At 42.4% G+C, this 16,370-nt stretch overlaps 1 protein-coding gene across 4 annotated transcripts in view; it reads right to left on the bottom strand.

Annotated features, from left to right (window-relative positions):
* Positions 1–1,415: 1,415 nt before the first annotated feature.
* letm1 (leucine zipper-EF-hand containing transmembrane protein 1) overlaps positions 1,416–16,370 on the bottom strand; it is a 33,267-nt gene continuing 18,312 nt past the window's right edge. The window contains exons 5-16 of one of the 4 annotated variants that reach the window (XM_048227285.1): positions 16,127–16,264; positions 14,288–14,491; positions 13,688–13,807; positions 13,308–13,439; positions 13,044–13,202; positions 12,532–12,660; positions 11,760–11,792; positions 10,661–10,795; positions 10,111–10,304; positions 9,118–9,150; positions 5,642–5,780; positions 1,416–5,437 (exon numbers count right to left, since the gene is read on the bottom strand). In XM_048227285.1, the coding sequence (XP_048083242.1) occupies positions 5,285–5,437; positions 5,642–5,780; positions 9,118–9,150; positions 10,111–10,304; positions 10,661–10,795; positions 11,760–11,792; positions 12,532–12,660; positions 13,044–13,202; positions 13,308–13,439; positions 13,688–13,807; positions 14,288–14,491; positions 16,127–16,264 (1,569 nt within the window). In that variant the 3' untranslated portion in view covers positions 1,416–5,284. The remainder of the gene's footprint in view (positions 5,438–5,641; positions 5,781–9,117; positions 9,151–10,110; positions 10,305–10,660; positions 10,796–11,759; positions 11,793–12,531; positions 12,661–13,043; positions 13,203–13,307; positions 13,440–13,687; positions 13,808–14,287; positions 14,492–16,126; positions 16,265–16,370) is intronic. The other 3 variants (XM_048227287.1, XM_048227286.1, XM_048227288.1) reach the window with 3 other exon arrangements.

Raw genomic sequence — 16,370 nt, 5'->3', positions numbered from 1 at the left:
AACATAGCTTGTTATACACTTGGCTGTACTCCTTAACTGTTTATAAATATTAGGTTTCTGAGCAAAAACACACAAGTGAGCATTTTGCAATAGCTCCTTGTGACATGCCTCATTAGCGCTCAGCATCTTTGGCTGTCTCTAGTTGTGTACATAAGGTGGATGCTAAGTCACACATAACAGACAAGTAGTACTCTGGAATGGACAGAACGTTCCTGTTGACGGAGCTCTACAGCGGAGAGCTGTTGTTTTGGAATACACATTGCTTAATTGCGAAATAGTTAGTCTTTCCTTTAAAGGACAGCCACTAGCTGTGATAGCAATGCATTCAAAAAAGGGCAGTTAAATAATTCAACAGGAAACATGCCCATATAAGGTGTCTTTGTTTCCAGATGTTGTTTCAGCTAGTTACTGGGGAAACCGCTCCCCCTGTAGTCCAGGTCAAGAACTGACACGACAGCATTTTCTAACACTCTGTAGTCTGTTGACAGTACTACATTATTCTGAAGCATCATTATATGATGCCTTTACACAGAAGAGACATTTGTCTTTTCATGTAAATTCAACACACACACAACCCAACTCTCTCACAAAGTCAAACTAGGTCTGATTTTGAGTGTTTAGTTTCAACTCAGCTGCCCTAATACACACACACTGACACACCACTCTCATAATGCTCAGTAAATAATATAACCCATGCCTACATATCAAATAAAACTTTTCTTTGTAATGGACCAAAACTCCTGCAAACCAGGTCCCCCAAAGAGGCCCAACCAAGACCAAGAATTTGAAAAATAAACCCTTCAGATTTAAATAAACATCAAACACCTCTCAAGTAGCTGTTGGCTATCCTACACCATCTCCTGTCTTCTCACCAATTAAGGCCTATTTAGTTTAAATCTCCTCTCTACCACTGCATCAAACTGGACCTTGTTCGACCTGAGAGCTTCTTTTGGATCATTATGGTTAAGGGGTTCAATCAGTTCCTATGCCATAGGCTTGACTAAATGACCCACTTTCAAGGTCCTTCCACTTAACAGTGTCTTATAGTGCAATCTAAACTGTTTAATGTGCTACTGTTCCACTACGTTGCCCGGTTAAGTTTCAACTTTCTTGTTTTGTGTATTTTTTTGGGGGTGTTACTTTTAAGTACTACAAGTGCAATATCTGTGTGCGTATGGCGGCTTTAGCGACGTCCACATCAATGCGAAACGTCAGGCTCTGGCTGGGCCAGAGGAAGAGTGCAGTCGTGCTGGGAAGGGCTGAGAGAGAAACGAGGGGAAAGAGAGGAGGATCCATGAATGAGTGAGTAAGGATGGGTGGAGAGTGGATAGATGGATGACAGGATGGAGAAAAACAGGATGAGATGTGTGTTGCAAAAATCAATTAAACCACAAAAATCAATCAACAAACAAAGGTCCATGAACATCACACAAAGATCGAATTTTATTGAACATCTCCCATCTCCTATGGTTATTTTAGATGAGTGCAATATTTACAAGAAAGAAAAATATTATTCATTGCAAAAAAATAAAAAGCTTGCGTATCGTTACATCTCTACTGATTCAAGTAAACATCTACCGTCATTTCATTTGACAAAATTTTCTCATAGCTATGAATAAGTACTCAGCTGCGGCCTTTCCCCTTCGCATCAAAACTTGCCAGCAGTATAATTAAATAAATAAATACATATTACATTGTTTTTTTTTTTGTTTTCAGGAATATTGACAGCGTAGATTTAAAAACGGCATAAATGTCTTCTTAATAAGAACAGTTAATACCCAGTTCATACACATGGTCATAGCTGGACAGTCTCTTTGGCCGTAGCTGGCCAAGGGTGCGTCTTTACAGCTGCAACAAGCTTTATAGCTCCCCCCAACACACACACACACACACATACACTCTCTCTCTGTCTCGCACCAAACACTCTCCCATTAGTGCATTTACACAAGAAGCTGCTAAAGGTGACACTGAGTGCGGAAACAATGGACACACATTAGCTGGATGATGTGCCACTAAGCGGTCCTGAAAATCTGAGCTGGAGTCGTGTAAGTGTGCATCCTCTCTCCCTCTCTCACCTCACACACACACACACACAAGCCCATATGCACCTAACTGACAATATTGTCATGTGAACATCAAAATCAACACATTCTCTGTCCTAAACAGTCCCTTACACCTGCTGAAAGCAATTTGTATCAGAGTTGCACAACAGGTGAGATGATCAAGTTTCCAAAGCGTGGTAACAGAAACAGGCAACCTGAAATGCATTTCACAGCACCACTGGGTCACCTGTGTACCCAACGTGAGGTATTCTGAAATGCATTTCACAGCACCACTGGGTCACCTGTATACCCAACGTGAGGTATTCTGACTCAACACCTTACACCGGAGAGGGCAAAAAAGCTACTTCACACTTCAACTGTTGGACCGGAGTATACTCACTCACTTTGGACTCTTCTGTGTGTGTGTATATATATATATATATATATATATATATATATATATATATATATATACTATACACACTTCAAGTGTTATTGCTGCAGATACCAAGCCAGCCACTAAGGCTGAATTTTATTGGAGTATTTAATAACGTCTCGTCTTCATGGCACTGAAGAGGCGCTGTCTGTCTGACTATACATGCATGCAGTGCTTTCTTGACAGTCCATCTTCTAGATGAAGTAGGCATTCTGCACTGCTTTGAAACATACTGAGATAGGGGGTTCTGTTTTAACAGACTGCCAAAAAATGGCCTCTTCCCCAAAGGAAAGTTGGAGTTCATGTTCCTTAAGAAGGAACCTTAAGTGGTCTAGCTAGCGCTTCTTTAGCATGAATGCACTGAGCTGTTTCAATGACAAGCCTGTCAATTAACAGGTCGACCAAACCTGTGCACAATGTATGTGTTTTTGTGAGATATTTGTCTTTGATGAACTGTATAAAAAATGTGTCGTCTTCTTTGCCTTCTCCTCGTTACATTTGAATGTGACCCCCCCTTCCCTCCACCACCACCACAACCTAAGCTACCCTTCAGGGTTTTACAGTAATTACCTGAGTCAACATCAAGACATCCTCAGCGAAGCTCTACAAGACTCTAGTGCAATTAGACAATAAGAATGAGTGATGCGTCAGTCAAGCCTTGCCAGTATAGACACCAGGATACAGAGCAACTCATTATTGCATTGCAGATGAAGAAGGCCTACATGGCAGTACCGATCACACAAGCACAAAACATACACATTAGCATTTCTTTTTCCGTAGTCAAAAAGTCTTTCTTTTTATGTACTTCTTCAAATACTCTCACTTCCCTCGTTCTCCCCATCTGCCCCTCTCACAAACACACACACACACACACACACACACTCTAACAGAGAGCAGACGTGGTGTCAGTTCGGGGACAGTGTGTATAGGGTTCTGGTCAGGGGCAGAGTGGAGTCTCCTGCTGGCATGTTTAATGTTGGAGATGATGTATGCCGAGACTCCTGTACCCTGTGCCTCTGCGTCACTGAGTTCACACTCCAAACACACACACTAGCGTGTGTGTGTGTGCGTGTGTGTGTCTGCATGCAGGGCCAGTGTTTCTCTCTCTGCCATCAAGCTGACTGTACCCAGCCTACCCTTACCCGTCTGGGCTAAGCCAGAAACACACACACACACACACACACACACGGAGTCCTACACTTCAAAACACAAACTCTCTGTCCTGAACGTCAAAACACTGAGATTCCAGAGACGGCTTAAAGTTGATATCGTCCCTGCACACCTCGTTTATCCAAGGCGCTTGCCTGGAGTGCATGAGCGCTCACACACACACCCACACACCCTTTCCTGGTAGCCACACAAGGGTGTGTTCAGTTGAAATCCACCCAAACCCTTAAACTAGGCGTCTCTGCGGTCTGCGATGGGTCACAGGAAGGTCAGGTGTGTGTGTGTGTGTGTGTGTGAGAAAGATTGAGATAGAGTACGAAAGAGGAAGAGAGAGTGTAAGTGTAAGCAAGACTCGTATATGAGCAGCATGGGTGTATGTAGAACTGAATTCACTCTGATCTAAATACCATTGAGTGAGTGAGTGAGTGAGTGTGTGTGTGTATTAGAGAGAGACTATATGTGGATGTGGGTGCATGTCTACATCTGCAGTTCTATTAAAGGCCACATCATACACATTGGCCAAAACCAACACATGTTAAAAGCTCAGAGGTAACAAGCCTCAGGTATGATTTTTTTTTTTTTTTAATGAATTGATTCGATGAACCAAATCAATCAACAAGTCAGTCTGACAGCCAGTCAGTCAGTAACGGTCTACACCTAAAGCTTCACCAGCCTCCTCTTCAGGCGCGTAGCCGAACAGTCTCTTTCCCCACTTTGGCATAATCGAGCCATTTGTGTGTTTTATATCACACAACAACTTACAAAAACTCTTATCTCTTTGGTTAATTGATTAACACTTTAGCATACATCAGTATGCTGTCCCCTCAACATTAACTGTACATTCAAGAATGGTGCCTGATGTTATGATTAGTTAGTGACCCAGAAATAAGAACAGGAAACTAAAAACAAAACAAAAAATGGAGAACAGTCAAATAAACAGAGAAGAGTGGAATGGTGAATGATGGTGTGATTTCTGTGCAAAAGTGCATTAGAGATGGTCTCCATCTTTCCTCTCCTCTCCTCGGGGAAAATGATATACTGCAGGGTGGCAAAGGGTATTTAAGACTCACCTTGGAGTCCCAAGTCCAGAAGAAATTATTGTAATTATCTTTGTAAATATTTTTGTTTGGTTCTGTTGTTCTAGTTAGCAAAGGTGCATATCAGAGTAGAAGCAAAACAAAATTAAAATGAAATTACCTTTTTGTTACAATAAATAATCAATCTTTTTTTTCAATTAAACACAATTGCAAAATAGCCTATTCTGGCTTAGAAGAACAAAGTTCTGTTTCCAATTTGTGCGCTTTTTTTTTAGGCTTTTTTTTTTTTTTTTTACTTCCAGGGAAAATGTAAGTCTCAAACTCTATGAAGCAAAGGAAAAACAGATTGTTCCTGTTACTTCATATAACTTTTTTTTTCTTTCTCTCTCTGTCTCTCTGACTCTTGGGGCAGGTTTACAAACAAGATCAGAAAGAATGCATTCATTCAGACTCTGTGGTTGGCTGTGCTTGACGGCGGTGACGTTTGCTGTCGAGGTGGTGGGCCTGAACAGGATGGTACTCTGGTGGATGGTGGTGACAGCTGAAAGGGGGGGGGATCTGCAGCAGACCTCTCCCTGAGCCGGGGCTCACCAGGGCCAGCCTCAGTTCTGCAGTTCGGCGGCCTGCTCCTTTTCGGCCTTCTCCTTGGCCTTCTCCCGCTTCACCAGCTTCTCCTCCTTCTGCAGCATCACCATGATCTCAGCCACCTGGTCCGTGGAGATGTCGATGTCCTCCTTATCGATCAGCTCCACCACCTAGACACACACACACACACACAGGTTACTGCAAATTGTTGTTATTGATAAAAAATACCACCTCAAACAAATGCATTACAGATGTCCTTGATCACCAGATGAATCAACTAAACTACCTAGTCACACGTCAATACCTTTTCCCCCAGCTCAACACACACACACACACACACAGATCTCTCCTGCTGTGACCCTCTGTCGTCTCACCTTGATGACATCATCAATGTCGATCTTTCCATCCTTGTTCTCGTCGAGTGCATCGGCGATTCTCAGCAGCTTCTGCTCCGGAATGTTCTGTATCTGCCGCATGATGGCGATGAGCTCGGCGATGCTGATCAGGTTCTCCCTAAACGAGAACAAGAACATGCCGCGTACAGGAGATGCACTCTGGATAAACGTGGCTCGAGTAAGCACGCGTTGTGGAGAAAGCTTGGGCAAACACACATATACAATTGCACACACACACACACACACACACACACGCAGACACACAGACTCGCAGGCAACTCATGCCAAGGTTCCCAGCTTGACCAATGAGTGTGCGCCACTCAATGGCCTGGTTTATCTTCTTTTCAAATCAGCGTCTCCATCAAAACCAAACTTCATTAAAACCATTACTTGTTCATTTTTACCATTCCCCTTGTGATCAGAAGCCGAGTTGTCCCGCCTGGAGACACCCATGTTTATTGTACATTCTACAGTTTATTTACACATTCTAATCCACTAGAATTAGAATGCCTTTGCCACTCAATTCAAGCCCTAAAGATGTACTGCTTGCAATCGTTACGCTTGAATCACAGATGCCTTTTGAACAACGGGCATTTTGTATTGTGATGATCAGGCCAATTAATCAGAACACCGCAGCTTGCAAAGGCAGGGGAAACTGTACAGCATGATCAGTAGAAGCCTTAATCAGTAGCAACGATGGATACAATTACATGGAGATGCAAAAGAGAAGCTTGGAAATGGAACACCTTCTACTCATCTTCACTGGGCCTGCTGCAGAAGCGTCCAGTGGGTTTTATATGTATGTAAATAATAGAGTGAATGGATAATGGGTTGAAGATTAACATTTTATGAAATATGTTCTGTGTTTAATAGGCATGTTACTAAGCCTGTGGTTAGCATATTACAGAATGTATTAATGTAGGAATCCTATTGCTCAGGGGCCGTATTCACAAAGAATTTTAGTGGCGAATTTAGGAGCAACTCCTAAAAATAATGGGCGTGTCACTCCTAACTTTAGGACTCCTAATTTTTTTCACTAAAAGTAATTCACGAAGCATTTTAGACCTAAAAGTAGCACCTAAGTCTGGGACAGCTTAAAAGAAGTCGAGAGGACTCCTAACTCACTAAGACCTATTCACAAACAGCTTTTTGTGGCATTTCGAGGGAACAATTTTGCATTTATAAAAGGGATGCAATAACGCCACCAACAACAACCAAAACTATCCATTGTTAACATGTGAATTAAATGTAACGTTTCATTGTGAATCAAATTAAAATGTTCTCCTCTTTGCAAAAGTAGGCATATGGTGACAGATTAATTTAACAATGTTGCAAAGATAGCCTACTGCATCAATCCGTAGGTCTATGTTTCATTAGGCTACTAGGCTATTTGTTTAGCCTTACTCTTTATTCATTTAGGCTAGGGCTTTTTATTCAGTTATTCATCATCTTCCGTCCTTCGCACTACTTGTGTAGCGCACGCATTCTCAGACCTGTCACTCATCATCGTAAGGGAGGTGTTTGGAATCATTCCCGCGTTACAATCATCAGCCAATCAAGGTGGTCACTTCAGTCAAGCTCGTGCATGAGTAATGACGTCATCCATAGCAACGAAGACTCACTCTTAGTTTAGGAGATGTAATTTTTCCTTACTAAGAGTAGGTCTGAAAGGCTTTGTGAATAACTTTTAAGAGAAAACTCCTAGCTAAAATCTTTTAGTGCGATTTAGGAGTACTCCTAGTGGTAAGATAAAAGGCTTTGTGAATACGGGCCCAGGCCTGTTACTGACTGAACATGCCCTACAAAAAGATTATCCCATCTGTCGTATTTTGATTAAAAAAATGTACTTATGATTGGATATGTTAAAGACTAAAATATGTTGAAGTTGAATTATGACATTCATCACACTTATATTTACATTTAATTTATATTAAAAAGGTGCTATGTGGACTTTTTTTAAAGTTTAAAACTTTCAGAAATTACCATGAAAGACCAACAGAATGTCAAGAAACAACCATTTTGACATAATGTCAAAAAAATTCTATGCTCTCTGAAATGCACTGAAATTACCATGCATACAAGCTAGCACCAGATCCATCCAAATCTCCCCATGTTGGCAAAGATGGTTCGGCAGCTTTGGGTCCTTTTCGTAGGCAAACTTCAGAGGTCTAATAAATTCCATTACTATAATACAAAATCTATTGGTGCTGTACTTAAAGGGATAATCCACCATTTGGGGAATTACACACTTATTTTCCACCTCCCCTTGAGTTAAACAATTGATTTTTACCTTTCTCAAGTTCATCTAGCCGTTCTGAGTCTGGCGATACCACTTTTAGCGTAATAATCAAGGAACACCATGGGCGCAGCAGCACAATGAGATCATGCAGCACCTGAAAATAGTTCCCGTAGGCTAACTTCCAGTAACAAGGTTGAGCTGCAGCAGACGAATTGGTTAGTGACTGGATTATTACGCCTGAAAGAGAATATAGTTCCATGTCAAATCAGCCTAAAAAAAAATCGCCACATTTAATTTTCCATCAGTCTTATTACACTTTCTAACTTGAGAAGAGACAAGTTTTAGGAATAGGAAAATTACTGAAAATCGTAGTCACTTTTAAACGTGATGCTTGCAGGCGAGATGCTAATGGTCTAATCCGATTCAATGATTTATGCTAGGCTGGAGCTAAAAGTGGTATTGCCAGACTCAGAACGGCTGGATGAACTTGAGAAAGGTAAAAATCAATTGTTTAACTCAAAGGGAGGTGGAAAATTAATGTAATCTTCCCCAAATGGTGGAATATCCCTTTAAGGCAGTGTTTCCCAAACTTTTTTTCTGGGGACCCACTTTTTTAAAATGACAGACTATCGCGACCCAACTCATGACTGTGGTAGTTAACAAACTAGATCCAGAAAGCTGTTAGCTTTCCTAAGCTATATAAGGTATAAGATAGGGGTAATACACAACATGAATTGTTACTAGGCTATGCTGGCAACCCAAATAAAATCCCCTACGACCCACCTGTGGGTTGCGACCCAGTCTTTGGAAACCAATGCTTTAAGGCACACATACCTGCCTGGGGTTTGTCTTCAACTCATAAAATAGCTCTGATGCTATTTGCACCACAATATACTATCCTTACATTGATACTATACTAGTCTTACCTTGACAATTGCAATGCATTATAAGTAATCCTATTACTAATGTACCCCTTCATTACCTATGCGCTCGAAACAATGTCATACATCACTTCAATAATAGAAATGAAGTGTGATAAGGTGAGCAGCTGCAGTGTCACCCAGTGATGGTGGAGAGCCTGTTTGTGGGATGCCGTGATTATTGGATGAATGAAAAGAGTAAGAGTTGAGATGAGACAGCCAGTGTTAAAGTCTGGTGAGTGATCACTATTGGCACCTCACACACCTCACGCCTGTTTCCCTGTGAGTGGGCTTACCTCTGACAGCCTCCAGACCAATGAAAGAATAATCTGCAAAAATTCAAAATAAAAAAAATAATAAAATACGAATAGCAATGCACTAGAGAGCAAATATTGTTTTGTTTTATGTATTTTTTTTTTTTTTGATAGACTGGGAACCCTTTTAAAAATAGACGTTAACACCCTGGTGAGGTCACTCCCTAAACCATCATTGGACAGTAATATAAGCAACATGGTTTTGACTAATAGGGTGGTTAGGGGGATGTAAAGCTCATGAATATCAGACATGAGTTTTACATCAGAGCAGATGTCTGGACCATGTTCCAGTAGAGGTGGATGGATATCCCTGTCAGAATTAGAGGAGCACTGTATGTGACACCAACAATACATTTGGTAAGATCGTAGAAATTGTAGTTGTAGAAATAAATAGAAATGTATCCATTACTGCCACTTCTTCTTAACTCTTGGCGTAACAAAGCTACTACATTGGACAAGCATAGCAAAGTCCAGACAGCAGTCCAGGATGAGTGACTGTTGGAATTGGAATTGTCCATTGGAATGTTAGTGATTAGTCTTTAGAGTGCTCCTCTAATACTGGTGGACCTTCTCTTCTTTCTCATGGAAGCTTTTGAGTAAAGGGGATATGATGAATAACTGTTTGGAATGAGTCAGAGTAACAATTCAACACAAGCAGCTCACTCACGTTAAATCAAAACAGACTGCCACCACACACACACACACACACATCCTACAACTCGCCTAAACCACTCATACATACGTGCACATACATGCACTCACAAGCACGCACAAAACCCCCACCCCCGAAACCACAAGCATACCCTAAATAACACACAACGGTTTTACAAATACAACCCAGACACACACACACTTTTTTTATTACATATTATGTCCTCTAAATACTCAAACGCATGCAATACTCAAATGCTCAAACAAAGCCCCCTTCCAAACACTTCCTCCAACTCTTCTCCAGCCCATCTCTATAGCTCTTACCCGATTGGGGGGATGGTCCCACTGTCCATCTGGTTGTCCAGCACCACCTTGTCCTTCTCCAGTTCACCGATGATCTTGCCAATGCGGCCGATCATGCGGTTGACCCGTCGGGCCAGGCGCTGGCTGGCTTTGGACTCCTCCACGACGCGCTCCTGACCCGTCTTGGACAGCTCCTTACGGATCTCCTCAAGGTCCTAAGACAGAGAGAAGGTGGGGGGTGGGGGTCAGATAAAGTGAGACCCAGAAAATGGAAAAAAAAAAAAAAAAAAAAAAACCTGAAAAAGAATGAACTCCAAGCATTTAATTTTGAATCTCTGATTGCATATACTTTATCAGAACTGTGTGTGTGTGTGTACAAGCCTCAATCAGGTATCTGTGGCATTTTCAGGAGCTTTGGAAGTCTGAGACAATAATTGGAATGTTTTGATTTCCCAAAAAAGCAAATAGAATATTTCCTGGTATGAACCCTTAGTAGGGAGAAAAGGGAAGCTCGCACGCACACACACACACACACACACACACACACACACACACACGCACACACACACACCTCGTTGTACTCCTCCACGTCCTCCTTGAGGTCCTCCAGCTCCTCCTTCTCTTTGGTCAGCAGCTTCTTCTGCTCCTTGAGTTTGGTGCAGGCGTCGCTCAGCGTGTCAATCTCCTCCTTAGTGATCTCCTCTCCCTGATCACATATGCACACACAACATGTTAGAACCATGCACTCACACACACTCATTTTCACACATATCTACTCACCCACACACACACACACACAGGTATGATAACCAAAATAATAGAGAGTCACACTTTCAACCATAAGCATATGAATAAATCACTCACATCACATCAGACATGCTCACACACAAACTCACACACACATACCACTATACATTTAGAAAAAAACAGCAAAATATATTACATAAGCTACATAAATAAATAAATTAGTAATGAGCTACATCTAAATCTAAATTAGAACTTTAAATTAAATCATCACCATCAAAAATTACATAGAACTACCCAACAGAGGGAAGCATCGTGGGTCAGGGGGGTTACAGTGAAGGATTGGCTGTTTGGGGGTACAGGGTAGTGAGTGAGTAAGGACGACGACGTTAATCACCCAAGGAAAGACGACCAGGGAGATTCAATTGTGTAGGCTACTTGGCACTTGTAGTGACTACCAGACACCAGCAGAGGTCAGGAGTGAGCATGCAGGGGAGGAGTCACCAAACACCCAGACAAGCACTGCTCTTCCAAACCAGGACACCATGGCTCAATCTCAGAGCAAAGTTCCATGTCATTACGTAATCATAGCGTCAGAGTGTGACCTGACCAAGCTGAAGTTTTGCTGTGTAAAAGGCTTTTTTTTTTCATATTAAATAAGAAAACATGCACTTATTCTTTCCAGTATTTTGACTGGCTTACTGTGAGAGGACCAACAACAAAAAATGCAGGACCGCACAGGTTCACAAAGCAAAAAAAAGCTTTTAAAGTCCACAGAACCACAGGACCTTCAAGCCCTGGCCTGTTGTATTGAATCATGGTTTTGTGTGTTACTGTCTGAGCCATGACCTTCACGGTTCTACAGAGCAGAGTCCATCTGGGTGAAGGGGGGTCCAGCATGTCCACAGAACCATACAACAGCTAACCTGAATGCGCAGATACTTCTGCCACTGTTCAAACTGCACCGCATGGAGAGATACACACATACACACATCAATAGAAACTCTCATCAGAACTATGTTGTCTTGGAAAATGTAACATACCACACACATGTGGGCAAAAATAAGAGACAGCAATGGAAGACGACAGAATCCTACAGTTATGTCAGACACATGCAGACACACATAGAAACTATATATATATATATACAGTATATGAGCATGTGTGTGTGTGTGTAGAGTGTGTGTGTATAAGTGATGGAGAGTATGTGTGTCGGTATAAGTTGCTGATGTGAAATTATGAAATCCATTATGAGGATACACCACACTCTAAAGGAAAGCATACTGTAAGTATAAGTATATATACTCTTTTGATCCCGTGAGGGAAATTTGGTCTCTGCATTTAACCCAATCCGTGAATTAGTGAAACACAGCACACAGTGAGGTAAGGCACACACTAATCCCGGCGCAGTGAGCTGCCTGCAACCACAGCGGCGCTCGGGGAGCAGTGAGTGGTTAGGTGCCTTGCTCAAGGGCACTTCAGCCGTGGCCCACTGGTCGGGGTTCGAACCGGCAACCCTCCGGTTACAAGTCCAGAGTGCTAACCAGTGGGCCACGGTAGTATGACTGAATGGTTCTACTTCAGTGCTTTTGAATGAGTACATTTCTAAATATGAAATTCTGAAATATGAGGTGCGTTGCGTTTATTTTGTGTACTTTGTGTTTGTACTTTGTGTGTGTGTGTGTGTGTGTGTGTTACCTTGATGCCCTCCAGGGCGGGTGCAGTGTCTTTGAGTGTTTCCGAGTGGATGGCTTGATCAACGCTGGTTAGAGAATGCTCCACATCCAACTGTTGTCGCCTAGCAACCTCTGCTTCCAGGTCACCCTCCTATAGACAGTAAATGAGGAGGCCAAAGATCGATTAACAATATTAAAAACACACATACCCCAGAATGGAACAAACATTCAGACTGTCCAACATGGGCCCTATACTCACTTTCAACCATGATTCCTAACGTAAAGTTTGACCACATTGTGAGCCCTTGATATCTATATACTAATAACTGTATGTATTCACAGCAAAACAACAGTCTGATCCTGACAGAAAGTTCTAGATATCCTCCCTTCACCAGCATCTACTCTGTTCTCACATGTATGCTGCTGTTCACTGAGTAAAGGGCTTTACGGAGTACAGTGGCCAATCGGCTTGCATGCTGTGAGTAGCAGGCCTGCCCTTATTGGCTGGTGTGAGTGACGTGCAGCTGCACTGACCCGTGCAGCTTTCTCGGCGGCGTCGGCCAGCCTCTCCATCTCCCTCTCGCGGTTCTCCTCGCGGATGGCCCGCTCCTCCTGAAGAGTGGTCTCCAGCTTAGTCTTGTTGTCCACTTTGGAGAAGTCTAGCTCTGCCACCTTTACCTGGGCCTCCTTCGCCTACAAACACACACACACAATATTCAGGTTCTGAATTCACAAACAGTTAAAATTACACTAAAACAGAGACATTTGAAACACCCCTCTCCATACACACACACGTACCACTATTTCTGGCAGGATCTGTAGTGTGGTCTTGAGTTGGTCTGCAGGTGAGAGTGTGTCCGGCAGGTACATGGCTCTAGAAAGCAGCAGTAGAGATGTGGGGATCTGCTGATCCAAGTGCAGCTCCAGCCACTGAAAGAAAGAGAGAGAGAGAGAGAGAGAGAGAGAGAGGAAGAGAGAGAGAGAGAGAGAGAGAGAGAGAGAGAGAGAGAGAGAGAGAGAGAGAGAGAGAGAGAGAGAGAGAGAGAGAGAGAGAGAGAGAGAGAGAGAGAGAGAGAGTAAAATACACAACATATTATATTTATTCATGTGTGCAAAGAACTCATCAGGATGGCCCACTGAGTCAATTTCATGAATGTGTGTGTGTGTGTGTGTTCTACCTGTTGGAGTTGTTCTCTCAGGCGATCTTCTGTCACTCCCAGTGCCCTCATTCCTCTGACGCGACAGGCGGCCTGCACTTCATTCACGTTCAGACTGTCCACTCCCTCCTCTGCTATCAGCTGCACACGCACACACACACACACACGTTACTTTCAGGATGCTTAGTTCAGTACCACATACATGCATGTCCAGAATATTCAAATGCTATTCAGTGCTGTCTTTTCACACAGATGCACTTTTGTGTGTGTCTGACAAACACTGTTGTACAAACACTGCATCTGTATGAGCCCCCAGCCAGTGTGCACGTGTGTGTGTATGTATATGTATATGTGTTTGTGTGTGTGTCTATATGTGTGTGTGTTTGTGAATGAATCTATCTATCTATCTATCTATCTATCTATCTATCTATCTATCTATCTATCTATCTATCTATCTATCTATCTATCTATCTATCTATCTATCTATCTATCTATCTATATAGATTTACAAACACAAATATATATATATATATATATATATATATATATATATATATATATATATATATATATATATATGTGTGTGTGTGTGTGTGCGCGCATCTCTGTCCACCCTCCCACCTTATCGTCGGTGCGTATGGCGCGGAGTTTCATGATGAGCTGGAAGCGCAGGAAGTTGTTGGTGCCGATGGACTGCAGCTCCAGCAGCCTGCACAGCGCCACCAGCTGGGGCCGCGTCAGGTTGTCCAGCGTCAGCTCGTCCTCAAACAGCTTCGAGAAGCGGATAATCTGCTCGTTACTGGGGCGCTCGCCAGAGTCACGGATCTGATGGAGAAACACAGACAGGGAGGGAGGGAGGGAGAGGAGGAGAGAGAGAAAGGGAAGCAGTATTAGTATTTAGTATTTTAGTATCATGTTTATCTTCTACTGTCTCTATTGTACAGTGGAGTTTTTTATTTGTATATTACTTTTTCTGCTGTAAGTGCATGTTGTGTGTGATGTCTGTATGCTACTGAGACCTTAAATTTCCCCTTGGGGATCTATTTATCTATCTAAGAACAGGACAGGAAGAAGGTACATTTATTTATATGACAACAAATAATTCCAAAAGTATAAAGTCTAACACAAAGCTATTTTGATATCAAAGCAAACTCTATTTGCTAAGGCGATACCATGAGCAAGTGAAGCCTTCCTGAGCACAAACATCAGTGGGTCAACGGAATGCTCCCACACACACCACAACGTTATTGGTACGACATCACTATCAACAACCAAACTGAGTTCGAAAATATCAGCATATTGACTACTGGCAGCAATCCAATATTGAGCATCCCTACATAACACATATTGGTCATTGCCTAAATCACGACCCCAAGAGTAAAGCTGCTTAAGCGGTAGTCCTAACAGTTGGCAACATCGCAGTAAACGGTAAACACAAATGTGTTGGTTTGGTTAAGCTATTGTTTATTATTAATTAAACTCGCTATTTATTAGAAGGAATCATTAATATATAATGAGCCTCTTGAAGTGTAAACTCCGGAGTAAAAGCAACCTAGGGTCTATTTATGGTAGTTAACAACTTCAAACTTTTGATTGAGAGCAAAATTACGTTAAATGGTGGAGTTTTGAGCAAGTCCGTTTATTTACATCACTGAATGGGCTTACAGTGAATGCTAAGGGGTCAGCTAGCACGTCAAAAAACAAACACTATTTTTTACCACTGACAATGCTCAAAATTTAATTACACTTCTGTAGTAGTGTGGTGAGTGTCTCTACAGACAAACCAAAGTTTTGTAAACTTTGAAAGTGTACAGAGAGGTTAGTCTGGCTTTCACCAGACCAAGCTCAATCTTTTAAGATTGAACATTGGTCTGAGGAGTACGCTTTTTATTTTCTACTGCACAAGAGGCGTGATCCAACGGGCATAGTTGAAAAGACTCTGTACGCAATTTGATAGTCATTCACCAATCTGACCAACGAACCGGGTGATGTTTGCAGAGCGACGCGAAAACTCCATGCTCTCCCGCCATCGTCATCGTTTTAAACCTGCCAATAGCGCGTCAGGTGGATAAGCCAGCTTGTGATTGGTCCCGGCAAAATTGTAACGGAAGCAGCAGAAAAAGATGCACAGGTTTCCAGCCTGAGCTGCAGGGCGAAAAAGAAATCGCCGGCAGATCAGGCTGGGTTCACCCAGCCTACAGAGAGGTTATAACAAGACCTGTATCTGTAGGAAGAAATTTGCCTCAGATCATGCACTGTGCAGATCTGACTGAGCGTAAGGGATGTTTGTATTGTGAGATTTAACCAGATCTGTGCAGCATTGCAAGATTGAACACACCCTCTGATTTGACGCCATCAGAACATGAAGCCAGACAATTCGCTTCCTTATCTTCCTTCCAGATTTCCAGATTATTTCTTGAGCTTGTGTATTCATGTAAGTGTGTGTGTCAGGGACAGTACCTTCTGGAAAAACGTGGAGAACTCCTCGGTGACGTTGCCTTTGAATGCTTTGTTGCGGAGGGCGATCTCCTCTACGGTGTCCTGCAAGAACTTGGCCATCTCCAACTTTACTCGCAGCTCTTTCTTTAACCGCTCTTCCTACACACACACACAATTCAGGTTACAATTAGTTGTTTATAAGGGTATATAGCACAGGCATCTGCATACAAATATGTAAAAAGACATCACCACCTCATCAGTATCT

Source organism: Alosa alosa, chromosome 19, assembly GCF_017589495.1.
Source record: "Alosa alosa isolate M-15738 ecotype Scorff River chromosome 19, AALO_Geno_1.1, whole genome shotgun sequence".
Lineage (NCBI taxonomy): Eukaryota > Metazoa > Chordata > Actinopteri > Clupeiformes > Clupeidae > Alosa > Alosa alosa.
Note: the sequence above shows the minus strand (reverse complement) of the source record. Positions and strands in the feature narration are given on the sequence as shown.